General features: G+C 45.2%; 1 protein-coding gene across 2 annotated transcripts; it reads left to right on the top strand.

Annotated features, from left to right (window-relative positions):
* Positions 1–1,404: 1,404 nt before the first annotated feature.
* Positions 1,405–8,384, top strand: RGS4 (regulator of G protein signaling 4). 2 transcript variants are annotated; one of them, XM_078441377.2, is made up of 5 exons: positions 1,408–1,588; positions 4,460–4,564; positions 4,849–4,910; positions 5,493–5,659; positions 6,100–8,384. In XM_078441377.2, exons 1-5 carry the CDS (start codon positions 1,545–1,547, stop codon positions 6,337–6,339), a joined length of 618 nt encoding a protein of 205 aa, XP_078297503.1. In that variant the 5' UTR covers positions 1,408–1,544; the 3' UTR covers positions 6,340–8,384. The 2 variants fall into 2 exon arrangements, with proteins under 2 accessions (XP_078297504.1, XP_078297503.1); XM_078441378.2 differs by lacking the exon at positions 5,493–5,659 and having other exon boundaries at positions 1,405–1,588; positions 6,100–6,281.
* Positions 8,385–27,163: the final 18,779 nt, after the last annotated feature.

Genomic DNA, 27,163 nt, shown 5'->3' with positions numbered 1-27,163 from the left:
ACCTTTGCATCTCACTGGAACCCGTCTATTTTTCACCTTCTCCACTGAAACCATTTGATGTCCCTGCTTCTTATATGTAAAGCACAGCTCACTATATTGCTATGATCAGGAGCCCGTCTACTGAAAAAATGAAAGCTGTTTGGGTCTGACGTAGCAATTAATTCCCTCCTTCCACGCATTGCCTTCCTGCAAGGTGAAGACCCCTCTGTAACTCTGGCGTGGGTACCAGAGCTACGACTACAGGATGTAAAACACCTGCGTGCTTCTTTGAACATTCAGTCTGTCATATTATGTACGAAAGATACTAATTGTTCAGGTGTCAGAACCACCTGTAGGGTCAAATGTTCTTATGTTCACTCAGAAGCCTGGTAATATGCATGCGAATTACACCTTTTCTTGCCCCTTTCTCTCTCTCTCTCTCTCTCTCTCTTTCAATAACTTGATATACCAGTTTGGAGACCTGAATTCTGTAAGACATAATAATATATACATCTATTTGCAAATAAGAAAGAGGGTGTCTATAATTGTTCATTCACTCCCTCCTCTGGTCCTCAAGCTGCTGCCTTGCAGCTCTTGGCAGGAGACATGGACGTATAAGAGACAGTCAGTGCTAGGCTGAGTTCTGTTCCTAGTAAGATTTCTAGAGAAGTATTCCACAGTCAGGCTGATGACAGACGTGGCTAATCCACTTTCCCTAAGGGGAATTTTCTGTGCTGCCGGGCATATAACTGCCTGCCATCCAGCTTTTCCTCTCCACGTCCCTGCATGAATGTGACTACCCCCCCGGGCAACTTCTGCACATCGCTGCCTGGAAACTGTGCTCCTGCCAAATCCCTTCTGGAAATAGGATGAGCTCTTGGACCACGTGCGATATGCTATTTCTAATGCAAAAAAAAAAAAAAAAAAAAAAGGAAATGCATTGAGATTCGGTCCCAAAGTGAGCTCACCGAGTCTTGCTGCCAGCTTTCCTTCCAGGAGGCAACTTTTCCTTGACATTGTTTTTATATTAGAATGAATACACCTATGTTTCGTAGCATGTGACACTCTCCCTCCCCCTCCCCCTTTTCTAGGAATTCAAAACCCCATACCGACATCGGTAGGGACACTGAGCACATTTTTCTTCTCCTTCCTCCCGCTTCGCAAAAGGTTTCTCCCGGGCTGTTCACTTAGCACGGTGATGCGTCAGTACCTCCCTGCTCATCTCCTGCAGCCGGGGAGGCGGGCGCTGCGGGGCGGGCGGTTTCAGAGCTGCCGTCTGATTGGCCGAGCGGCGCGGAGGGGAGGGGGGGGTTCAGAGCTGCCGTCTGAATGGCCGGGCGGCACGGGGGGGGGGGGGGGGGGGGGGGGCGGTTCCAGAACTACCGTCTGATTGGCCGGGCGGTGTCGGCTGGGCTATAAAAGGGACCCCGCCAGCCTCGCTAGCAGCTCGCAGATTTCTGACAGCGTCTTCTGCGAGAGGAGGGCCGGGGAGCTCAAAACAGAAGCCGCAGCGCCTCCTGCCTGCCGCCTTTCCTCCCCAGCTTGCGAATCCCACGCCTAACAAGATGTGCAAAGGACTTGCAGGTCTCCCGGCCTCTTGCTTGAGGAGGTAAGATCATTTTCAGCCACTCCCCGCGTTACACTTTCGGGGAGACTTGCTTAGTTACTTACCTGTACCACATGCCGACCTCGTTCTTTGGAATCAGAAACAGTGTGGTCAGGAGAGCCTCGACCTGCCAGCTTTCCTCTGAGACCAGCTGGACACTGTAACTGGAGGAGTGTGCTCCCCAGATGTTGGCACCTGTGTGTTGTTTTATATTGACTTCGGTTTCGAGGACCGTCCCGATCCTCTCACCAAGCTAGATCGAAGGAAGAAGTGATCAGAGGGTTTCGGACTCAATGCAGTGGTCTGTGATTGTTGTTATTATACTTGAGCATCGCTGGGGTCTGTGGAATCATGGCTCTGAGCTTTCCCGATGGTGGGGCGGGGGGGGGGGGGTAGGTCTTGTTTAGGGAAAGATACCCCAGAATGAGGCTTGGCTCCAGCATGGGCACACTGTGCTTTCTGTGTGGTGCTGCAGTATCTAACACTCTTTACGCTCTTACAAGCAAGTGTGACAATGCAGTATGAGTTTCAATACTGGGTCCCCCTGCTCTCGCTGCCCCTTCCCCCAGCTCCTGAAATGCCTTATGTGAATGGTGGTTGAAAAGTATTGATCCTAACAAATCGTTAAGGGTTCTGTAGAAGATCTCATCCTACTTTTGTCAATGTACTGTCTCTTGATTTAAATAAATAAATAAATAAATAAATAAATAAATAAATAAAGCTACTTCATAGGTCCTTGTATGCCTTTGGCTTTTAAAAAGATAGAAATAAATGCTTTCAGAGAATGCTTGTATATTAGCCAGCTGAAGAAAAAGGCAGAACTGGTGCATATTACATTATTTCATCTTACAGTTAAAGGTAGAAAGTCAGTCTGTAGGTACACTATCCCCTTGTTTCCCTGCAAATACAAATCACCTTAAATTTCAGTTTAGAAGTATCCCAGAAAGCACAGTCTTCTGTGCAGTTCTTAGAAGTTTCCCTTTCGAATGTTCAGGAGTGTGAAAGAATATTCTTTGTAAAAACACGCTTTCATGGCCGCTTTTACAATGAAGCACCTATGGAACGAATGCCCCTGACCTCCACCATTCCTATCCTGAGCTGAACGGAGCAAATCGTATAGAGCTACGGTTAGCTCATCTATAAAATTACCCTCACAAAATACAGGACTGCCAGGAAAGAGTTACGCTCTGGGAAGGATTTTCGGGGACAGATGAAAGATTGCACGAGTCTGCCCGAGGAGCTAAGGGGAGGTAACCTCTGATGAGCAAGGTGGACGGCTCTTCCCCCTCCTCGCTGGTCAACTGCAAGTTAAATAGTCCAGTGCTTGCCCTAGCATCAGTGCCTGAGACTGCAGAAGGGCATGAACTGCTCAAGGTCACACAGGCAGTGCGTGGCAGAGTGCGGATCAGATCTGGTTTCCTGACTCCAGTGACCTCTGAAGTCATGCTGGTTTTTCTGCTTATGGTTGCACTGTGTTGGAAGGACAGATGTCACATACTTGCTAAGCCTACTTCCAACTCTTTATGAGACGACTTGCACTGATTAGTAACTCAGGTCTCACCCTGACCCAGCACACGGAAAGGTGAAATCAGTTCTGTTTGGACCGAATCACAATGTATTTCTGTCTTAGAATCACGTGAGCCTTCGTGATTATATATTGGTATCATTAAGGAGGATTTTTGCATCCCCTGGCCAATTGGAGAAGCAGAGGAGGGAAAAATGGGCTTGTAAAGAAGAGAAAATACCATTTTAGGGGCAGTCCATGAACATAATGGAATTCAAACTTTCTGGGGCAACGTGCATAGAGAAGCCACTGATCCATCAGAAGCCTTCCTAAAATGGCTCTTTATCCTTGTGACTATTTCTCTCCCTCTCAGGAGGAGCATCTAGCCTCTCACTTCTTTTACAATGACATTTCTCTTTTAACACTAGGTCCTGGCTTTTATAATAAAAGAGATCCAAGCCAAAGAATAATTAACAGAGAGAGAAAGTCGAGCTTAAAAACTTATTAAAAGCTTCTTCTTTCTAAGTGAGTCCTGCGCCCGGCCGTCCCCTCGCTACCTATTAAACAGGGACAAATAAACTGGAAGCTCGGCTCGAATGAGACAATCACTAGCTGCAGTGATGACTCTGGCTTGCTTCCCTTTATGGTTTTTAAGCCTCGGATGCCCTTTATCGTGTAAACGGCCTTACAGTGTAGATATTAGACAGGAAAGCGGCGGCAGCCCCCGAGGATTGCTCTAGAAGCAAGCCCCGAAGGAGCTCAGGTTTCGCCAGAGCATCTGCGGTTGCCGCCTCCTCCCCCTGCTGGAGCTGCACACCCCCTTGCGTGCTGTGTATCCCGCTGTGAGAATTGCGGAATTGCTCCGCCCACCTCGTGCAAGGCTGGGACCGCGCAGCCCTTTCCCCTCCGGAGGGGCTTCTGCAGGGCCCTCTGAGGCAGGTGCAAACAAGCGATCCCGGGCCAGAAGGTGGCGCGCCACATTTCACAGTTCCTGCTTGCTTTCTGAGGCCCACAGATCACCTGAAGAGCAGTCACGTTTTCAGCGTGTTTCTATGAGAGGCGCCAAAGCGTTCCATCGGTCAACATGACAGGCGTACAGAAGGGGCTCCTGGCGCCGACTGAGGGTCAGAACTCTGTCGCAGACAGGGCAGGCTGGGCCGTGACTCGGGCCCCGGGTTTTGTAGTGAGTCACGGGCAGAAACAGAAGTGGGATCTCGTTTTCCTGAGAGTTCACGCCACCGTCACCCCCCATCTCCTAAATTAACCGCTCTCCTGTCCCTTTCCTAGTAATGGACTCTTTGAGCTCTGCCACGAGGGCATCTGGTAAAGCAGCTAATTGGCTTTATTCTTTCTCCTCTTCTTCCGTGCAGTGCAAAAGACATGAAACATCGGCTGGGTTTCCTGCTGCAGAAATCTGATTCCTGCGAACATAATTCTTCCCACAGCAAGAAGGACAAAGTGGTGGTTTGTCAGAGGTAAGAGAAAAGGCCTCGGGGAAAACCCACGGGCTATAAACTCTTTAATGTCAGAGATGTTCTATGAGGAAAGAAAGAAGGTATGGTCCTAGTGAAGCGAGATTTGCATTTGAAATTTCCAGGCACTTAGTGGAAAGACTGCCCTCCTCGGCAACAGATTGCATCCTCAAGATGGAAAATAAAATACCCGCATTTTTCTCAGGATCTTAAATTTCTTGCCGTAGTTTTCTATCACAGCATTCAAAGTTATCATTATTATTTTTTTGTCTCTGTAATGTCTCCAGGGTGAGCCAAGAGGAAGTAAAAAAATGGGCTGAATCACTGGAAAACCTGATTAGCCATGAATGTAAGTCTGATGACTTTCTTCCCCCCTAGAATGAGGACACAAGCTCTCTAGATAGCCAAGTTGTCTCCCACTATATTTGATCTAATAGGAATTGCAGAAAGGGTGGGGGTTCCTCTGACTTCCAGACTTGGGGGAATCAGTCTGTTTAAAATTTTCCCGTGCCCTACAGCGTCGTGATACGTAATGAGAAGTTCGTACGGACCCCATGTCTCTCACCACATGGAAAAAGGGTAGAGGGAAAAAATATGCCAAATACTGACGTTTCTTGCAGAGTCGACCTCAGTATCTCCTTCTCCAACTGACTTTGGCAATTGGTAGCTGCATGGGCATTTCAGAAACACCATTTTCTGGAATGAGACTTCACACCTTGAGCAAAGAGCACTAGGTATAACTGGGATCCAATAGATATCAAACAGATTAAGGTTACCTGACCCCAAGTGATGCCCCAGAAAGTGGGGAGAGAGGGGCCTGTTTGAAGTCTCCATGCTTTATTGTCTCAAGCACGTTGGCTTTTCCTGAAATATGCTGTCCAGGAGGCCGGTCAGTGTGGTGATGAGTGTGGGTCTCTCTCCCCCATCACAGGTGGGCTGGCGGCTTTCAAAGCTTTCTTGAAGTCTGAATACAGCGAGGAGAACATTGACTTCTGGATTAGCTGTGAAGAGTACAAGAAAATCAAATCGCCCTCCAAACTGAGTCCCAAGGCGAAAAAGATCTATAATGAATTCATCTCAGTCCAGGCCACTAAAGAGGTAGGTCTTCGTGGCAGAGAACTCCCTGGGTCTTGGTGAAATTGCCTACAAGTGGTATTGAATGGCATGGACCTTTAGATGACCCGAGTTAAAGGAAAAGATAGAGCCGTGGAAGAGGTCATTACGGTCTCGACCACCTCAAGTAAATCATCAAGAGAAAAAGCTCTTTTGTTATCCGGGTGACTTGGATGACCTCCCTTCACGAGTGTTTTGATAAATCTCCCCAGTTTGTGAGAAAGAATGAGGGTCGTGCCCTGCCTGCCCAGAAGCAGATGAACCTTTTATAGTCTGTCACTCGCAGGTGCGAGGGTGGCGCGGAATGTTCTGTTTTTCCATTTCTGGGGTATGGAAGCCACACACTCCTGATTCACTACGAAGCATGCGGCCTCCCGTCCTCCCCAGGGCAGCGTACCTAATACGTCTCGGCTTTCACCCTGCAGGTAAACCTGGATTCTTGCACCAGGGAGGAGACAAGCCGGAACATGCTGGAGCCCACGATAACCTGCTTTGATGAGGCCCAGAAGAGGATTTTCAACCTGATGGAAAAGGATTCCTACCGCCGCTTCCTCAAGTCCCGATTCTATCTTGATTTGGCCGACTCCTCCAGCGCTGGCTCGGAGAAGCAGAAAGGAGCCAAGAGTCCCGCAGACTGTCCTTCTCTGGTCCCCCAGTGCGCCTGATTGTCACACGGCGCCGGAGGCTGACGCGCCAAGACTTCTGCCTGGAGAACCTGAGGCCGAATATTGATCCGTATTAAGCACGAGGGCTTTTAACCCACCTTGTAGCTTAGTGTTCGTGCTGCCTGCCATGTGTGAGTCACTCCCATGTAAGAAGTAGATTTAGTGTTGGTGTTGCGGTGTCCCATCAGGGCAGGACCTCCTTCCAGTCCGGTTTTCCCAGATTTCCTTTAGGGTGCCACGTGAGCAAGTACCCACATAATGGCTTTGTAGGGGTGGCTTTTCAAAGACGTGGAGCTCTCTCCTCCCAACGGCTTGACCTCAGGTTTGTTGGTTGGTACATTTCATGTGACATCCACAAGCACATGTATTCTGTTGGCACTTTCTCTAAACTCTAAGTGTTTAGATGAGGTTGACCTATTATGTGTATATGTGTGTGTGTAAATATATGTATGTAGGCACATATATTTACATTTATGCGTATACACATATTTACATATATACATATATTTGCACACACATACATACACATTCTATGTATATGTGTCTATGTATATTACATATGTATTTCTGCAAGGAGAGATAGGAAAGACCCTAGGTGCTCATCACTAGAGCGGGTGCACATACTTATATGCACGTTCTGATCCCTGGCCTTTCATCCTGCAATCAAACAGGCAAACGGAACCAGCCGCCACGCAGGCCAAGAAAGGCATGCTAGTCTGGGGAAAGTTGATTCTGTAAAACTCCATAGATCTTGCTGGAGAAGCAGCCAAGGGACTTCATGCGTAGTTTACTCACGGAGAGCCTCCCAGATTGAACCGTATTCTAAGGAGCAAATATCCTAAAGAGTCTTATGCCTGACTGCCGCAGTTCTGTCTTGGGCTGGTTATTACTAACGGCACTTTCCAGCCCCTAAGCCGCTGGCTTCCCCTTCTTTGACTGGGTGCTTGGTGCATAATTGTTGGCAGGGTTGGTACAGAGTTGGGAGAGAAGATGTCTGAACTGAAGGAAGAAACGCAGGTGGGGCCTCGCCAGCTCTACCTGCTGGATGATACTGGCTGAGCGAGGGCACGGAACTTCGGAGTTAATAGTTTTATCCTCGACTCTTTTTCCCTCTCCTGACCAAGGTGCTCTCCTCATTTTGTTTTTGCCTGAGGACTTCAGCCATCAGAAGAGGCCCCTTTCTTCCCTGGGTGGTTGGTGGTTTCCCCACCGTGGGTCCAGGCTCTGTGCCTGCACCTGGAAACCAGCAGCAAGGGAAGGATTGTATTTTATAAAGGGATACCTGTTTGCACACGCTGAGAAGCCCTTGTAAGTTTCTCTTTTGAGCGCAGGATCTTGTTCATTCCATTCCCGAACATCAGGACTAACAGAGCCTGGGGTATCTCCTTTTAGGCTCTGCAGACTAAATGAGAGAGAAAGGGGAAAAAAGAGAGAGAGAGAGAGATTGTTAGAACTACTGTTCGGAACTTTTCAAGGTACATGAAATACTTGAAAATTTCTCATTTATGTTATTTATGATGTTTTGTACAATGTTTTTATTATTGTATTGTTTTATAAATGGGGGTGCAGGATATCACCTGAATTATTCATGAATGGCCAGGAAGTAATTTTCTTCTCATTCTTGTAAAACCACAGCCTCCGAAGCACACACGCACGCCTGCATGCACAATACCGATTCCTCCAGCATAGACGACACACGTGAGCACCTTGTGGCTCCTAAGCCAACGGGCCGGGTCGCAGAAGGAAGACGCCAGAGTGTGTATATGCAGATCCCGCTGTATCGAAGATCTAGGTTTTCTCATTTGAGCCCTTCTTGTCTCTCTGGCAGTCCTTGCTTTCAGTGTTGCTAGAGTCCTTCGTCCGTGTCCCTTTTCTCCCACAGTTTTGTCTCTGGTCGACTCCAGGATCCAAACGTGTAACTCCGTTGATCTTGCCCTATTTTAACGGTCATGACTTTCAGATTGTACCTGTGCTCCTGGACTGCTATCTCACACAGGTCCAGAAGGTCGTTCTGAATGAGAAGTAAATTATTTTATGTAATACAATTTTCAAGTGTGTTTTTCAGTTGTATTTTCCTCTCCCTTTATCACCGCTGGCCATGCTGAGCTTACCCGCTCACAGCCCGTGGGCGGAATTCTCCCGTTTGCATGCCTGCTTTTATCATGTGCTTTTAAAGGCCTCAAAGCTGATGCTTCCGGTGAAACCCACGCATCTTAATAACAAGGGTAAATAAATGCTTCCGACAAAACTATGTGCTTGTAAACACATTAATGATCCACAGAGAAGCAGCAGGATGTAGGGTGATGATGGCAGAGGGCTCACATCCAGTCTTTGATTGCTCCCATGCCAACTCTGGAGAAGATAGCAGAAAGTAGATGTTGTCTGTCTGCAGTTCCTGCCGCTGCTCCGCCTACCCCTCACCCTGGAGCCGGGGCCGTCCTGGCTCCAGGGACTTTGCTAAGAGACTTGGTGCCGCCCTTCCAGGTCCTCAGTAACTGTTCCAGAGATAGAGTCCATCTTTCAGAGCTCCTCGCCTTCTACCTCCAATTATCTGCCCAATGAGAGAAGGTGGGAGCGGAGGAGACTGACAAGGGTGGAGGGGAGCTGTGGATCCCTGAGGGACAGATTCCTGCCCAAACTGCTCAAAAAGCCCTCCCTCCCCCTTACAGATTCCCTCCCCTCGAAAAGAGGTATAGACTGTTCACATTCACGGTCACGGGTACTATATCCGTTATGTCAGGAGACCCCCAGTTCCTGAAGTGTACTTTTCCCGTTGCGACGGTCAGCCATCTAGTGAGAAAAACACACAGAGGGATCCAAACTTCTCAGAAATATTTAGAGGAAAGCTTTGCAACCTTGCCTCAAGACGCCCAGGGCTGCCCTTTCTGTCTGCCACGTAGACGGATCAGACTCGCCACAAGGGCCTGGTCGCTGCTCTTGGGTGTAGTACCATCTACCAAGTGTGGTGGAAGAATTCAAGTCACTGCTGTTAGCAAACGTGAGCAGTGCCCTTTCCTTCAGCCTCTACCTTGCTCATCCTTTCTTTCTTCTTGATGGCCGGCCACGAAATAAACAACACATATGTGCAAACTCTTGCTGACCGCCATCAAAGAGCACATTTTAAAAAACCACTCATTATTGCTTATTATGGGCCGGATATTGCCCTAAGCACTTTGCATAAGGTAAATAATCTGATTCTCACTCCAACCCTAAGATACAGACGCCAGTCACGGGCATGGCCTCTGTGAAACATCCCCCACCTTTTGCCAAAGAGGAGACTACAGGGAATTATGTCCCTTGGCAAGGTCAAACTGCCATCAAGGAACAAAGCTGAGATCTGACCTGAGTCATCTTTGCCTCCAGAGAGCGTGGCAGAGACATGAAGTGCTCACCAGATGCCCACACGCCAAGGGATGAGGAGCAGAGGGTCACTTTCAAGCCTACACGGCTGGGCGTAGGGCCAAGTGCATTTCCATCTCTCTCTTCTCCTCTGGCAACCGTGGGGGATTATATGTTTCAGATTGTATAGCTGCGAGATGAAGGACCCCTTGACTCACTTCAGAATATCAGATGAAGGCCGCCTGGGTGGCTCAGTCAGTTGAGCGTCCGACTTCGGCTCAGGTCATGATCTCAGGATTTGTAAGTTCGAGCCCTGCGTCGGGCTCTGTGCTGACAGCGTGGAGCCTGCTTGGGATTCTCTGTCCTCTCTCTCCCTCTCTCAAAACTGAATAATTAAACTTAAAAAAAAAAGAGTATCAAAGGAACAAGGAAAGGTCCTTGCTGATTTGAGTCATTTATTTCCGAGGCTGTTGGTTGCCGTGGCAGGGCATTGCTTATCCTGGGAAATACAGAGACTGTGTCCCTCATGATTCCGCCCTGTGGTACCTCCATGTGCTTGTCCTTTTATTGCGGGGGTGGGGAGGCACATAGGGATGGACTAGGAGACTCATTTATATGAATAGCAGTTTGCAAACTTGACTTTGGAGAAACTCCACGACTCCTGTGCCCCAAGCCGCATTCCGGCACTCCATGTTAATAGTGCTTGAATGTTTAAGATTAGACATGAGATCATAGGAGGATAAAAGAGGGGGAAAGAGGAAAGAAGAAAGAAGCATTTAAAAGGCTGCCTCTGGGGCGCCTGGGTGGCTCAGTCGGTTGAGCGTCGGACTTCGGCTCAGGTCATGATCTTGCGGTCCGTGAGTTCGAGCCCCGTGTCAGGCTCTGTGCTGACAGGTCAGAGCCTGGAGCCTGTTTCGGATTCTGTGTCTCCCTCTCTGACCCTCCCCCATTCATGCTCTGTCTCTCTCTGTCTCAAAAATAAATAAATGTTAAAAAAAATAAAATAAATAAGCAAAAGCCTGCCTCCACAGGAAAATTCACTGTCCATCGGCCTGGGTCCAACACGTGGACCAAAAAAAATTGGTAGAGCAAGCCAGCCAGGTAGATGGGCTCATGTGATCCACCAAGACCCCAAAGCGCAGTATAAACACCAAAGGGCTCCATTCACTGAGTGCAGAGACTGGATATGAAGCGTGAGTTTACTGGGACGCCTGGGTGGCTCAGTCGGTTAAGCATCTGACTTCGGCTCAGGTCATGATCTCAGAGTTCATGGTTTCGAGCCCCGTGTCAGGCTCTGTGCTGACAGCTCAGCTTAGATTCTGTGTCTCCCTCTCTCTCTCTGCCCCTTCCCCGCTCATGCTCTCTCTCAAAAATAATAAACATTAAAAAATTAAAAAAAAAAAAAGCATGAGTTTACTTAGGCCAGTAGACTGCATGATGGCCACTCAACTGTTCATCATTAAAACCGTTTTTTTTTAATGTTTATTTATTTTTGACAGAGAGGGAGAGACAGAGCATGAGTGGGGGAGGGACAGAGAGAGAGAGAGGGAGACACAGAATCCCAAGCAGGTTCCAGGCTCTGAGCTGTCAGCACAGAGCCCAACGTGGGGCTTGAACCCACATACTGTGATATCATGACCTGAGCCAAAGTTGGACGCTTAACCGATTGAGCCACCCAGGCGCCCCCAAAAACTGTTTTTTTAAATGTTTATTTTGAGAGAGAGATCTAGAAACTGTGAGTGGGGGAGAGGTAGAGAGAGGATGCCAGGGAATCCCAAGCAGTCTCTGTAGCTCTCAGTAAAGAGCCCAACGCGGCGTTCCAACTCATGAACCGCGAGATCATGACCTGAGCTGAAACCAAGAGCGGGACGCTTAACCAACTGAGCCACCCGGGAAACCTTCCAAACAAACGTTGTTTTAATATGCATTGCTTTCTAGGTGTCACACAGAAAAATGACACGAGAAAGGAAGATAACTGGGTTTTGTCCTTTTTGTGCTGTAGAATCGAGGCACAGTTTTTTAGATTTTGTGCCCAACGTGATCGTGACGGGGCTGAGGCCAAGAACCACTGAGTTTCTGAAGCACGTGGATGGAAGCCCGCTTGCCTGGAGACAGAACTGCGCTTCCAAAGCGGAGCAAAAACTGAGTAGCGGTAGCGCCTCACACTGATGGCGTGCTTATTAATCGCCAAGTTTCTGTGGAGTGCTTTCCGTGATCGAATCTCACCCTTGGACCTAAACTCCACAGCAGATGCGGTGATTGTCGCTCCGTTATGGGTGGAGAGAATGTGACACAGGCAAGTTCAGAAACGTACCCAAGATCATACGTCGAAGAAGTGACAGGGTGTGGGCCAAACCCGGCAAACCGCCTGCAGCACGAACACGTTTCAGTGCTCTAGTCAAGGAGAAGGGGAGAGGAGTGAAGAGAAGGAAGAAGGACTCAACAGGCGAGGGGGGGGACTAACAGGAAGAAAGGGAAGTGGGCGGGAGAAGATGTAAAAAGATGAAAAGAGAAAGAAAAGGAAGGCGAGAAGGGACAGAAGACGTGAAAGGAAGGAACCTGATGGATGGAACAGAAGAAACGAAAATAAGATGCATGTTGTAAGGCAGGACCCATTACCAAACCCTCACCCCGGCCGGCATCTGGGTGGCTCCCTCCCCAGAGCGTCCTGTGCCCTGTCTGAGCTGGGGCAGGTGGAGGTTCTCTCTGGGACTGGGGAAAAGGGGTCTGGGAAGCAGGAGATAAACGGCGGGTCAGCTTCCTCTCTAAGAATTACTTTCCTGTTTCCTCTTTCTCTTTCTAAATTTCCCAGACCCAGAGCAAGTCTTAAGGAAAAAACCCCAAACCTTGAAGGAAGGGTTGAAAAGGATAGAAAAACAGCTCCACTCTCTTCTGGCTCCGGCGCACCCCTGCTTTGGGGTGACCTTGCACAGGGACCACACATCATTTAGCCACTATAAGGGTCACACAGCGACAGGCCCCCCGACGGAAACAGGCATTTGGCTCGTGGTCCTGGTCCCCTGGCTCCTGCCTCCCCCTCTGGGAAGGAAGCCGACGATGACCGCAGGGTCTAGGTTAAAGGCAACTGCCCCCCGCAGGAGTCTAGTCGGGACACCGGCAAGTGAAAATTAGCAGTGAGTCCGACCGTGGGAAGTAGGCAGTGGTGACCTCTTGAGAGCGACTCTCCAGGGTGGACTGTGGGGGCGTTGCTTTTGAAGAAAGGCAAGCAAGCGTTTTGTTGATTCTTTAGAAGGATTGTTTGTAAATTTCCCAGATTTTTCCACCGATCCATCTGGCCTTCGGGTAGCTGTCTTCTCCCAGGACAGTATCGCCCTGAGATGTGCCCTCAAGAGCAACCACAAATCGTGGAAAATAAATTCCAGCCGTTTCACGTCACAGACAAGGCCGGCTCCTTTCTCCTCCGCCCGCCATGTCTTATCCTCTGCCTCCCGCGTCTTTTCCCATCTCTCCTCTGTGGGACTTGGTACTTCCTGCTATCCTTGCCTCGTTGCGAATGACTCCATGCTTTGGAGCACTAGAAAGGACGGCTGTTAGAGCAGTTGGCAAGTTCTAGATCGGTTCTTCTGAAAGAGCAGACCTAGGCCAGTCTATGTCCCCGACATGGCCTAGTAACTATGTCCCCGACATGGCCTCAGAAAGAAGGCTCAAACCTCAGGCCACGCCTCCTCCCCTTGAGTAACTTACGTTTTCTAAGAAAGCAGCCTATCGATTCATGCATTCTTCCGAAGTCTGAGGTGGGAGGAAGGGGAGTGTGAGAGGCGTGGAAAGTGTGAGTAGAAGAGGGAAGGCTTCTCTCAGGTAGGGGCCAGAGGCAGGAGCCCTCAACCCTGTCCGGGCTTAGAATGACCTGGGAGCATTTGACCCCTCCCCAAACCAATTCAATCAGAGTCTCTGGGGATGGTGTTTGGTGCTAGGTATTTATATAGCACAGCAAGGCTGACAGCCAATGGTTCATAGGTGACCAGTGAGAAACGTTCTGTATACACTGAGGCCAAACATGTTAGAGACCCTCAGACACGGTGGTTCTTAAACTTCAGGTGCATCAGAATCTCCTGGAAGACTTCTTCAAACACAGATTGCTGAGCCCCACCCCCAGAGTTTCTGACTCAGTGGGTCTGTGACCACCAGGCCCAACGTTTGCATTTTTAACAAGATCCGGGTGACGCTGATAATTGCTGATCTGGGACCACACCTTGGCAGCCATTGTTCTATCCTTCCCCAGCCAATCGGCTGAGGCCACGACCCTTCCCCAGCCAATCGGCTAAGGCCATGATCCCTATAAAACCTTTGTGCTCTTGAAACCGCCTATCTCTCTCTGGTATCTCACCGCTGCGTGGGTGCAGGTAGGGGATTGAGCTCCAGCTAGCTCGAATAAAGGCTCTTTGCTTTTGCATCGGCCTCGGCTCCCTGGTGGTCTTTGGGGATCACAAATTCCGGGCATAACACTTCTTCCGATTCGTATCTTGGAGACGCCTTCCCTTGCATGGGGTCCTTTGAACTGGAAACTGCAGAATCACCCCCAGTTCTTTCTCACTCCCTCTACACGCCCAGTAGTTCCCCAGCGGCATGGAATTCTTCTGGGTGAAATGACTCAAAGCCTGCTCCTGCCTCTCCACTGGCGTGACCATGGCAGGCCCTTCATCCAGGTCACCATCCTGCGTGGTCGGGCTGATCGCCTTGGCCTTACTTCTGCCCTCTCCGCCACCAGCCTGATACCCTCTGATTCACTCCACGAAAACCGCCCGTAGGCTCTGAGATGCACATTTGACCTCCCACTCTCCTGCTGAAAATCGGCCGTGGTCTCGACCTAGTAGGCTGGTATTCGAGACTCTATGATTTTGAACTCTCTCTCACCTTCTGGCCTCATCTCCGACGATTCCGCCTCTGATCCAGCCGTGACGATTTGCGCTTCCTGATGGGCCATGTTGTTAATTGCCTCTGTCATTTTTTAAGCCAGTCTTTCACCCCTCTCCTTCATCCAGCAAACTCCTACTGTTTGTTTTAAACTCAGCTCAAGACCTGTCCGCAGTGAGAAGCCTCTGTCGTCGAGCATTCCCTTTGATATTCTGACATGCTTTCTTTGTTCCTAGACCAGTGGCTTGTAACCACCGACTTGTGTCTCCCAAACTACACTGCCAATTCCTCCAGGTTACCGACCACGTCTCACGTGAGAACCTTTGCACCACGTAATGAACCTAGTACATGGAAGGTGACTGTTGACCGAGTGACTGCCTTTGGGTTTACATACTCCCGGATGCAAACAGGGAGGTGACCCATCAGACCCTTCCCGTGTCCCGAACACTTAGTGCGTACTGAGTGTTTACATGGCCCGATCTTCTCAGGCTTTGCCGTAATCTTGCCATCTTCCTCTTGGAAAATGCAGGGGTATTTCTCTCAGCCTTGTGCTAGGAAGCAACCAGAGTAAGAAGGAGCTGGTTGGAGCTGCTTTACAGAGAAAAGAAGATTTCAAAGAAGAAGCTGCTAGAGTGTGGACAGCGTGTGTCTGTATCTCGTCTGTACCTACAGTTAAATATATGTACATTTTGAATGATTTCACATGCAATTGAAATTAGTATGCTTCTTTACACATACAATCTTCTCATTTTTTGGTGTGTGTATTTATTCATTTTTGAAAGAGAAAGCGTGAGCATGGGAGGGGCAGAGAGAGCGGGGGAGGATCTGAAGCGGGCTCTGTGCTGACAGCAGCCAGCCCGATGCGGGACTCGAACTCACCAACCCTGAGATCACGACCTGAGCTGAAGTCAGACACTCAACCGACTGAGCCACCTAAGTGCCCCCAACCTTCTCCTTTATATCCACAGCAGAAAATGGCGAACATTTATTCTTTACTGTCTGCTAATATAACTCTCTATGTGTATCAACTTATTTATTGTACGTAACAACCCCATGGTGAAGAGGCACTGAAGTTTATCACTCTCCTTTTCTAGATGATAAACTGAGGCACAGAAAGGCAAGCATCTTGCCTAAGATCACATGGCTTATAAGCTGAGGAGCCAGGAGTTGGTCCTGGAACAATGTGGCCCCAGATCCCATGCTCTTTGTTACATCTCTCACACCAGCCCGGAACTCTGTCTACTTGGTGATCACCCAGAAAAGTGGATCGGTTGACACTCTTCCCTCAGAAAAATGTTTCTCTGAAAGCTTCTTCTTCTAATCTCACTTATTTCGTGGTAGGTTCCTATTTCTGCTTGTCTCTTCTATCACTTATAAAATTTGAACGGCTCGCTTCCAACTAACACGGCACTCCGTGTTTCCTTCAGCCCCTTCTCCCCTGACCAGACAGGATTCTCTTGTCGATGGAGAGAGAGTCAGGACTCCTCCGACCAAACTAAATCTAGACCAGCGCCGTATACGTCCCTGCATAGTTAGCTGGCTCAGCTGCCCCCTTAATTTCTACATCCCCATTGATGTCTGGACTTAGGCCGCGGAAGAATTGTAGATGGCAGGTGGAGTGGGGTCCACACTGATCAGGTAGTGCCGTTCCCTGATTTACGGCTCATTCGGCACACTGAGAGTTGAAAAGTCGGGAACTGTATGACTTCAGCACTAAAAATAAGCCCTGAAAATAGGCCCCTGGCACTATTTCTTTTTCAGGATGAGATACTATAGGAAATTTGAGTCCGGTGAATAACCTTAAGTAGAAATAGGAAAACCCATACAAAGCACAGGGAAAAATAAAAGCAAATGGAAGAAAAAGTAAAGGTAAGTGTGTGAGGTCATATATATATATTCTTTAATTTTTTTTTTATTTTTGAGAGAGAGAGCTAGAGTGTGAGGGAGGGGTAGAGACAGAGGGAGACTGAGTATCTGATTCGAAGCAGGCTCCGTGCTGACAGCAGCAAGCCCGATGTGGGCTTATAAACATGAGATCATTTATATGTTGAACTTATGAATCATGAGATCATGACCTGAGCCGAGGTCAGTTAACCGACTGAGCCACACGGGCACCCACATATTTTGAAGTAACAGTAACAGCTTTGACTTAACAAGCGTTGACATTTTTACTTAGCACTGGGATTTGTGCTTTACATGTGTTACCCCACTCAACTCTTCCCATATTTCCACTTTGCAGATTAATAAAGCTATTCAGAGTTGAGTGCACTTGACCATTCATCCACAATCTCACCGCCAATAAGCAACAAACTCGGGTAAGATAAGGTCAGTTTGAATCCAGAGCTCTTTGGGTCCTAATGATTCAAAAAGACTCTTCCCCCAAATTGTACTATTTTCAATAACCACCTCAGAATGGCTCTCTCATAAAGGGATTCCAGCAGTTGAGGGTGATTTTATGTGAAATTTTACCCAGCTATAGATAACTGATCTGGGGCCAAAGAAAACTCTTGTCTGAAGCAGACATTGGGGAAGCTTAATATTAATGACAGACTCCAGGCTCCAACTCCAATGATTTGGTGTTTGGGGGATGGATGCCTTACAAAAATCTACATTTAACACTCCGATAATCAGTTTGGAAATCACTGACCTAGGGGACCCAGCCCAGAACCAGGGATCTGAGGTTGTGTATCGGAGAAGTCAGCTCCTCTGACTCTCTGTATCTTAGTTTCCCCATCGGCAAAATGAACTAAATAACACCCCTCCCCCCCATATGACCTGGACACAGAAGCTATGCAGACAGAGCAGCCTGTGTGGAGCCCTCGAGATAAAAGCAAAGGGCCTTCTACTCAGCAACTTACCTTGATAACGACAATCAAACATAAGATATTAAACATAGGCCATGCTGGCTCATTTAACATTCATACCTACCTGCGAACTATATATCATGATAAAAATTAAAATTAAAAAAAATTTTTGATTTTTTTCTCACACTATATACAAAAATGACTTTTGTATGTTAAATGTAATGCAAAGGTATTAAAATATTAAAATAATATTTATTTATGCCCTCCTAATTTACCTTTTTCTTATCCATATACTATAGATTTGTTTTAAAATAAAATTTAAATAAAATTTTTATGTCTAGCTGATAATTTTCTTTTAACTATTTTAGTAGAATATGCATAGATTCTTTTGCTGATACGTTTGGATTCATTTTTACCACTTTTTGGGAGTTTTCTGTCTATTTTCTCCCTGCTTATTTTTTCTCATTTTAATTATTTTCCCATTTATTATTTTATAAGTTAAATTTTCTGTCTTAATTATTTTAGAGGTTACTCTGTATACTTTAACATGCAACATAACTAAGCCAAACATTAATTAATAGTTTACCCCTTAACTGGATATTATAAAAACCTTAGATTATTTTGACTTTGATGAGGTCTGTCTCAATTTATATGACATTGCTGTCCATTACTTTAATTTTATTTTTTAAATACCTAAAATTTAATATTAGTTTTCCTGAACAACCAATATTTATTGCATGCCAGGATTTTTATTCATCATGCCTTTTGCGGGGGGAGGATTATTTTCCTTCTGCTTCGTATAAAGCCCTCAGATTTCCTTTAGGGAAAATCTGTGAAAGTCATACTCTAACAAAAAGAAGTTTTTTGGCCTAAAATTGTGTTTATCTTACTCTCATTCTTCCAAGAAAATTTCAGTGGGAACATAATTTTAATTGGATGTTTATTTCTCCTTAACTGATGAAAGGTAATACTCCATGAACTTTGAGTCCATTGCTGTGGTTGGAAAGTCAGCTACAAGTGTAAGAACTTTTTCCTTTGTAGATAATCTGCTTTTTCTTTTTTTTCTATCTGCCTCTAGATTTCCCTTCGTCTTCGATTTTTTCCTAGTTGTAGATTTATTCATTCCATAAGAAATTACTCCATAAAAATACATTCCATGAGAAATAATATAAGACATGCTCACCTATAGATAACATCTTTAATTAATTTTGGGAAATGCTCAGTCGCAATGTATTTGACTATTGATGATTTCCCCATAATCCCTCTCATATTCTTCAGGAACTCCTCAGACATGTTGATCTTTATATCTTATATTCTGTGCCTCAACTCTCCCTGTGGCATTTTGAATAATTTCTTCAGAACTGTCTTCCAGTTTACTAATTATTTCTCTTCCCAGAATTGTTCAATGATTTGTTGAAGCCAATTTGTTCATTTTGCCTTGAAAATTTTATTATTTTAACATATTTGCATTTACATGTAACATACAAATTTTATTTTTGTGTATAGTGTATTGAGAGAAAAATAAGAAAAAGATGTAAAATAATCTTTTATCTATGATAAAACTGAATACCCAGAATACCAAAGATGCAATAACAAGTTATTAAAATTAATAAAATTTGGTCAAGTAACTTGCTCTGTATTTCAAGTATTGATAACCTTTTCTTCCTTCTACCGATGAGTTCTTAAAGATGGAAATAAAAAATATCCCACTTATTATATTATATTTAACAATACATTTAACAATAAAATACACATATATGAATAAAACCATAAACATTTTAATAAGTATATTAATCAAGAAGCCAAGAACTTAATACCATTTTGAAAGTAAATTTTCCCTATATTCACCTATACATGTAATGTAATCCCAATGACATGTTTCTGGAATTGCATCAAATGTTCCCGGCTGTCATATGGAAGGAGTAATGTCAAGAAAGTGGACGAAAAAAAGTATGAAAAACAAGAACAGTGAGGACAGACTTGTCCTACCAAATAGAAGATATGATGTGACTGTACTCATATCACTAAAAATTAATCTAACTTTAAGAATGATGAGAAAGAACAAAAGAACACAAACTACTGAATTATGCCCCAACATATAGTTCATTTACATAAAAAAACACAGCTCTTATATCTCATTTCAATAGGAAACAGATGAATTATTTCAATAAATGGCGAAGCCGCAGCAGGCTAGTCATTCTGCCATCCATCTTATAGCCAGAAGGGAAACTCAAGGTCTCCAGGGTTTAGAAATGTTCTCAAAAAGAAAGTCAGTTTCAATACTTGCTGATGCTTCTCTGGATTAACACTTTTACTCTGTTTCTTAGCTTTTGAAAATTCCTTATTTTCACAACTCAGTAACGTATTTTGTAAAGCTTATTTCATATGTTGTGCGGCACTTGGCACTGTTCCCATGGCAGACTTGTTCGGGATATCTGGTCCACCGCTGGAGAATACACATACAGCTTTTTACGGGAGCCTGTGGGCTTAAGAGAGTGTGAGGCAAAACAGTCGAAGACACGGACCTAAAGCAAACGGTGCGTTTACAGCCAGGAGCGTTAGTGCGGTGGGGAATGTTGGGTTGAGGTTTTTCTTGATTATAAGTTTATGTAATTGATCTACTAGGACAAAAAGTAAGCTAAAGATGGCTGTGAGCAGGTTAACGTGAGCTGAATGTGCTCCACATGTCAATGAGGAAAGTCGTGAATATGCATATTTCAGGAATAGATAAAGGAGTCTCTGGTCCGAATAAAGATGAGTGAATGCTACTTGCTATAGTAAAAGTTTGGAAACCTCCTCTAAAATTTTACATCCAGAAAGACCCAGAGGTAGGAAGAGGTAGTAACTGGAAGTAAACTCATTCTCTTCTTGTCTTCCATATTCTGTTCCCTCGTCTCAACCTGGTTACACCTTCTGTCACCTTCCTTTTTCAAATTCCTATCTGTATTTTCTAGTCCAAGTGAAGTCTTGTCTTTCTAGAAAAATGTGAATGATCCTTGCTGTTCTCAGTGATTCCCTTCTTTATCCCCAATGTATACAACTTTGATAAAAGTCAGTGCTGTGCTGCCTTATATTATTCTTCGACATTCTCCTAAATTCTTGGGTTTTTTTTTTTGTTGTTGTTCCTCTAAAAAAAGAGTAAGGCTTTTGAAGGCAGATCTCACATGGAAGATTTCCTCTATGTCTCCCATAACCCTAGAAGAGTGGTAGGCATAGAGACTAATGATGAGCAAATATTTTATATATGTCACATATTCACAAATAGATAACTTGAAAATGTAGTTTTAATTAAGGTGTTTCTCATGCAAATACCAGAACTCATCTGGGACATATCTGTTTCACTACAGAACTGTTTATTTTTTAATTTAATCTTATTTTTTAATGTTTATTTATTTTTGAGAGAGACAGAGACAGAATGTGAGTGGGTTAGGGGCAGAGAGAGAGGGAGACACAGAAACAGAAGCAGGCTCCAGGCTCTGAGCTATCAGCACAGAGCCCGACGCGGGGCTCGGACTCACGAGCTGTGAGATCGTGACCTGAGCTGAAGTCAGACACTCAACTGACTGAGCCACCCAGGTGCCCCTCACTACAGGACTCTTTAAACCTTGCAGCTCTGCCATATTGTTTTCTGGAAAAGCTAACACAGGATCAGAGTAAATGTTCAATAATGTTTGCTTGCTGAATAAAGGGAATTGAATGCAAAAAAAAAGAAGAAGAAAAGAAAAGAAAAAAGAGAGAATGAGATAGAAAGGAAAAAAATAGAGGAGAAAAAGAAGGAAGGAAAGGAGGAAGGAAGGAAAGAAAGAAAGGGAGAAGAAAGGAAGGAAAGAAAGGAAGGAAGGAAGGAAAGAGGGAGGGAAGGAAGTGTATAATTCCTTATACACTTGTGAAAATAAAATTTCAGAGAAATGACTGGCATATTAGGGAATAAGGGAACCAATATAAGAAAATAAGACTACATGAGGGGGGTATATTTAAGTCAGAAACATAATGTACTTGGCAACACTTTGGTGCTCAAATGAACACACTGATTGCCCAGTCAGTTAAATAAACATTAGACACAGTTCAAGTAAGAGATGTTGTCCGAGAGCCAGCTTTACTGGAAAAGGTGAATCGGTCAGCTGAATTTCTCTTTCACAGATCACTGGGAGAAAAGCTGTTCCAGTGGTTCCAATAAAGCAAATGTGCCTTGGTCTCTCTTGCCTTTAGCCATTCTTCACTTGGATTAGCTTCTGCCAGGAACTGGACTGTTCCAGATAATTTTTTAGGCAACATTGGGTAGTTACACTGATTCTTTCAGGTGACAGGTTGTTATTTTTCTGAGCGAGATCTGCTGAGTCTAAGGTGGGGAGAAACCCACTCAGGAACATTGTCTTTATTGGCCAAAAAAAAAAAAAAAAAAAAAAAAAAAAAACCCTGCTGAATTCATTCTCATGGGTTTTCCTCCTCCCAACAGCATATGACAATGATGGAGCCAATATTGTTACCACAAAGACGTAGGTGTATCCATCATCCAAGACTGTTCTCTTTAAGACCTTGAGGCATTAAAACAAAGCTTTCCTTTCCATCCATCAGCATTCAAGAGGAAATGAGAGCCAGAGAAACAGAGTGAGGAGGGAAACGGAGTTTATTACCTTTACAAGCTAAAATTGGAACTATGCTCTAATAAATCCCTTTTATGGCTTACAGTTCATCAGTTTTAATTTGGAATGGGATGGGGCCAGCGATGGAATGAAGATAAGCAGAACTTGTTTAATCTCCAATGAGTCATTCTTATGAAAAATGGCCGCTACCCGGGTCATTTAGCCATGAGCAAATTATCATCCTTTCTTGTTAGCGACATTTCCCAATTTCACCTTCAGTTCTTTAAATAGGAACAGAGAGTTCTCGAAGTTCATATCCAGAAAATAACAATTAAAGTGAAAACAATGCTATAGAGGCCCAAGGTGGGTAAGTATATTCTTCACCCCCTCCTCCACCAAATGTGAAGAACTCCTTGCCTGCGTTTTAAGGAATTTTTCAAAAATAGCCATCTACCCTGGAATCAAAGAAGGTGAGCTGGAACTTCATGGGGTGCCCTGAAAAAGTATTTATTGGCTGTGAAGCCCGTGAAAAGCACCGGGTGATCTACTTGGGTAAGGTGCTATTGATAGACCTATAAAAAATGGATACAGTGCTGGGTGACCTCAATTGAAAACACTTTGAAGTCTAAGTACAAAGCTCAGAGTGTTATTTCTGGAGTAGACACTAACAATATTCAGTGCACAATGACTTTATGTAGTCATAGGTCATCTTTCACTATGATTAAGAAAGAGTTTCTAAAAGAAGATCAGACATCTCCCGATTGGATGCAGCTTTGATGCAAGTTGGAACATGATGTAATGTTTTAATATTGAGATTCTAGGGTAAGTGGCTGATGGAAAGTACTGAGAATAAGAGAATAAGAATTTATCTAGGCCATTTGGGTGTGAGAGAACTATTAAAGATCAATTGTCCTTCCCCCATTCTGTGTGTTCCTGGTGGGACCACTAGTTACAATAGCATGACCCTCCTTCCCTCCATGCAACCGGACACGCGGAAAAATCAAGACTAATCAGACTCCGGTCATTTGAATAAAAATGTCCATGAGTTTCTGCTGCTGAGATCTTTCCTGGTCCTGAACTTCTCAAAGTTTGATTATTCAGCTCTTCTGTCGGTTTTGTAAACCATATAGTACTTTCGATACATTCTCTTTGAGTCTTCTTAAGTTGCCAAAGTTGATTTCCATTGTTTAAAGACTGTTGATAACACTGCCACTGGCAGAAATGTGTTTTGGCAGGTGAAATATCATATTAACTTCCCAAACTCTATTTAGATTTTATGTACGTACTTCAAGCAACCTTACTGATTACTCATTTTTGTTTCTCGACCCATGGACATAGCTCCCTAGCACATTAAAAGTTTCCACGTATTTCTCTATCAGTTAGCTTTTGCTGCATAACAAACCCCTCCAAAACTCGAAACTGAATTACTTAAGACAAGAATTTCTTTTTCTTTTCTGGATACCTGTGGAATGACTGAGGGCCCTCTGACCTAAACCGTGCACAGTTAGGCTTGTGTTTAGGTCTTTTCCACACACCTACCTCCTATCTTTCTTGGACGGTAGGCAATCCACATCTTGTTCTTCTCATGGGGATGACAGAAGTACAAGGTGGCAAGACCGATTGTGCAAACATATTTCACGTCTTTCCTAATGTCTCATCCACTAACATCACCTCGGCTAAAGAGTCACAGAGCCAAAGCCATGCTGGGAAGCCATTCTGGGAAGTATACTTTGCCTGTAGCAGAAGGGAAGAAGGACTGAATATTTGCTATACAGTAATCTAAATTATTACAGTCCACCTTGCATCCACATTTTAATATCCCTTCCACACAAAATATGCTCACTGCATTCAAAGACCCTCAAAAGTCTTATTCAATCCCCGCCTCAAGCTCGAAGTTCTGGATCCCTTGATGTACTTCATGTTCAGATGAAGTTTATCTTCTTTCGTATGTCCAAAATTTACAAGACGATTGATCTCCCTCCCTCCCCCCCCCACTCAATATGCAATAGGATACGGACATAACAATTGCAATGAATACTCCTATTTGGAAAAAGAAGCAATGAAACACCCTTAATAGTCACTGGTCCTGGAGAAACTATGAAAACATGCAGAGCAAATGTTGCCAAGTTTCTCTTGCTGAGGGCAGAAAAGTCCCTTTATTAGATGCTGGTTCCCTGTTTTCTGTAGTTCCTGAGTCCAGGCTCTGGGAAGTTCTCCTTTCCCATTCCATTCTTTGGCTGTTTCTGCGGAAGGCATCAGTGAACCTGCCCTCCTGTCCTGAGCCGCTTTCTCTGCCTGCTTTCTGCCTGTAGATAGTTGGGAACATGGAGAATGTTTTAGGTATTAAACACTATGAGCCACTTTTTAGTCCGTGGGGAGAGCACTCTTGTCAACACAACTCTTGAAACTTTATGGGTTTTCTATGTACTTGGTTCCAGTCAACTCCATGATGCCAAGACTTCTTTTTAGATATGCCCTCTTCTAGGCTTAATTAATGATATTGTAGGCACATCAAACTGAGGCGGCACCATGTTGTTAAGCTTTCTAGCACCCCCATTTTTTCAATGATGTTTTGCCAGACTTTTAAGGGGAGTGATACAAATTCATAAGTAAATATCTACCAGTGCATGCCACACATGGATGCTTCATAAATATTGTGGAGCACTCCATTCTTTTTTCATCTGCTTTTAAGCCCCTCTCTTATTAGTTTGGTCCAAGGTTAACAGACGTGTCCCAAGTAAAATATTAATTAGAGCCTAGTCACCTCAAGAGAAATTTATAAAAATCAAAATTTGGTATCTGCGGAGTTGAGAAATCGATCACTACCTTGGAAGGGCACCAAGGTGCTGTGTTTTCATGGGGAAAGCCCCAAGCTACATCTCCCATCCTTTAAAACACTATTAGAAGCCAGCAAGACATTTATGGGGTAGTTTTCATAGATTTGCATTTTTGCACCTTCTCTGGTTTTACATTTGGAGAAAGGCATCGTGGAACTCTACTTAAACCTAACATGTTCAGCCCTGAGCAGAACAACGGGTGCTGCTTTGGACAACCGAGAAGGGGACTCTGGTAAACTCTACAAAGAAGGTGCAAGAGCCTCTCATTAGACGACCTCTTTGGTGACTCTAGGTGACTCATTAGCGACTAGGGACCTTTTCTGAGCCTTCACGTCCTCATGAATTTGGCGGGTGTGATGGTACCCGTGTTATGGAGTTGCTGTGCAGACTGAACAAGACCATGATCTAACAAGTGTCCAGCACAGGGGGGCGCCTGGGTGGCTCAGTTGGTTGGGCGACTGACTTCAGCTCAGGTCATGATCTCACAGATTGTGAGTTCAAGCCCCGCGTCGGGCTCTGTGCTGACAGCTCAGAGCCTGGAGCCTGCTTCAGATTCTGTGTCTCCCCCTCTCTCGACCCCTCCCCTTCTCACGCTCTGTGTCTCTCTGTCTCTCAATAATAAATAAATGTTAAAAAACAAAAACAAGTGTCCAGCACAGGAAAGTAGATTAGCTCTGTCAACACAGTTCTGATCCCCTAGCAACTTACCTTCTAGCCCTTCTAGTTTGGAAAGCTAAAGAATTACACTTCTCAGTTCCCTTTGCAGCAAAATTTCTGAATGTGACTCGAGCTCCACTAATCAGATGGCCTTGTAGGAGTCTTTGTACAGAGTGGATTTACACAGAGAGAGAACCAGGATAGAGGGTGGTCATTTTGCTGGCATAATGGCGGCCAATGGTGGTTCTGGAGCTAGAACTTAGCGGTGACTTTCCTGAGTCAGCATCTTCCTGTTTATGGCAGAGGTGGTCTTGCCCTGAAGCCAGAAGGCATGACAACGAATTCCCTGATTCTACAGTTCCTCTAGAGTAAGAGAGGTAAGAGGACCTCCTTGGCAGGCCGGTTCTTTGGTCTGGTGTTGGTAGTCATTTCTGGAAGCCCAGTTCAAGTCTGTTTCTTCAGCTCTGCCAATGAGTCTGTGCGCTGTGCACTCTCGGTAACCATTAATAAATCCATTTTTGCTTAAACCAGCTAGAGTGGATTTGGTCTCTACAGTTCAGAACCCTGGTGAATAGAGGGCACACTGATATGTTAGTTACACCTGAAGATATGTCTCATGGAAAGCATTCCTTTAGGGAATAAAGTTTGGCCTAATGGAAAAATCACAACTCTGGGAGACATTGTGCATTGAAATACAGATGCCCTGTGAGTCAGGGAACAGCAGACAAGCGATTTCACCTGTCTGAAATCCAATTTACTCATCTGTAAAATGTTGTTAATAATGCTAGTATAAACGATTTTTTGTGTATTTAAGACTTATTTGTTGACCATTTACCGAATGTCAATCTTCTAGGCACTTTATTTATTTCCAGACACAAAATAGACTCATGCCTGCTCTCAAGATGCTTCAACTCCAGTGAGAGGAGACAGACAATAAAAAACTCTAGCGAATAAACATAGGTGATATGACAAGCGGGAGTAAGCACTTAGAGAAGAAAAACACATCAGGGAAAGGGTTAGAATATGACTGGGAAGGCGCGGGCGGCCTTGTTTTACGTAGTGTGATTGCAGAAAGCTTCTTTGTGCTGAGCCCTGAAGTGCGTGAGGGAGAGAGACACGTGACTCCCTGGAGTGAGAGCAGGGAGTCATGGGCAGAGGAAAAGTGGCCTTTGTGCATTTAAAGACCAGCCAGAAATCTGGGGTGTCAGGAGGGCAAAGCAGGAGGGGATGGGCGGTGGTGGGGAACCAAATTGTGTTTCCCAGCCCACTGAGAAGCCTTCGTATTTTACTAGGATTGAAAATCAGATGTAATACGTACACCCCCTAGCCAAGCACTTGAGTCCCCTTTTGCTCCTTCCACAAAGTAAGTTAGTTTCGTCCCTATGACATACCTCCAAACTCACAAGGCTTCAAGATACGCTGACGGGTTGTGGGTTTCCTTTTTCTCTTTCATCTGTATTTTTCTCCACTCCAGAAAACTACACACACACGCAAAAGCTACTCATCTCCACAGACTCTCAATCCATTGTCTTTATTTATTTTTTTATTAAAAATTTTGTGACATTTATTTATTTTTGAGAGACTGAGAGAGACAGAGCATGAGCAGGGGAGGGGCAGAGAGGGAGGGAGACACAGAATCCGAAGCAGGCTCCAGGCTCTGAGCTGTCAGCACAGAGCCGGGTGCGGGGCTCGAACCCACGAACCATGAGATCATGACCTGAGCCGAAAC

The sequence above is a fragment of the Panthera onca genome, chromosome F1, assembly GCF_046562875.1.
Source record: "Panthera onca isolate mPanOnc1 chromosome F1, mPanOnc1 haplotype 2, whole genome shotgun sequence".
Classification (NCBI taxonomy): Eukaryota; Metazoa; Chordata; class Mammalia; order Carnivora; family Felidae; genus Panthera; species Panthera onca.
The sequence above is the reverse complement of the archived record's forward strand: the minus strand, read 5'-3'. Positions and strand labels throughout refer to the sequence as shown.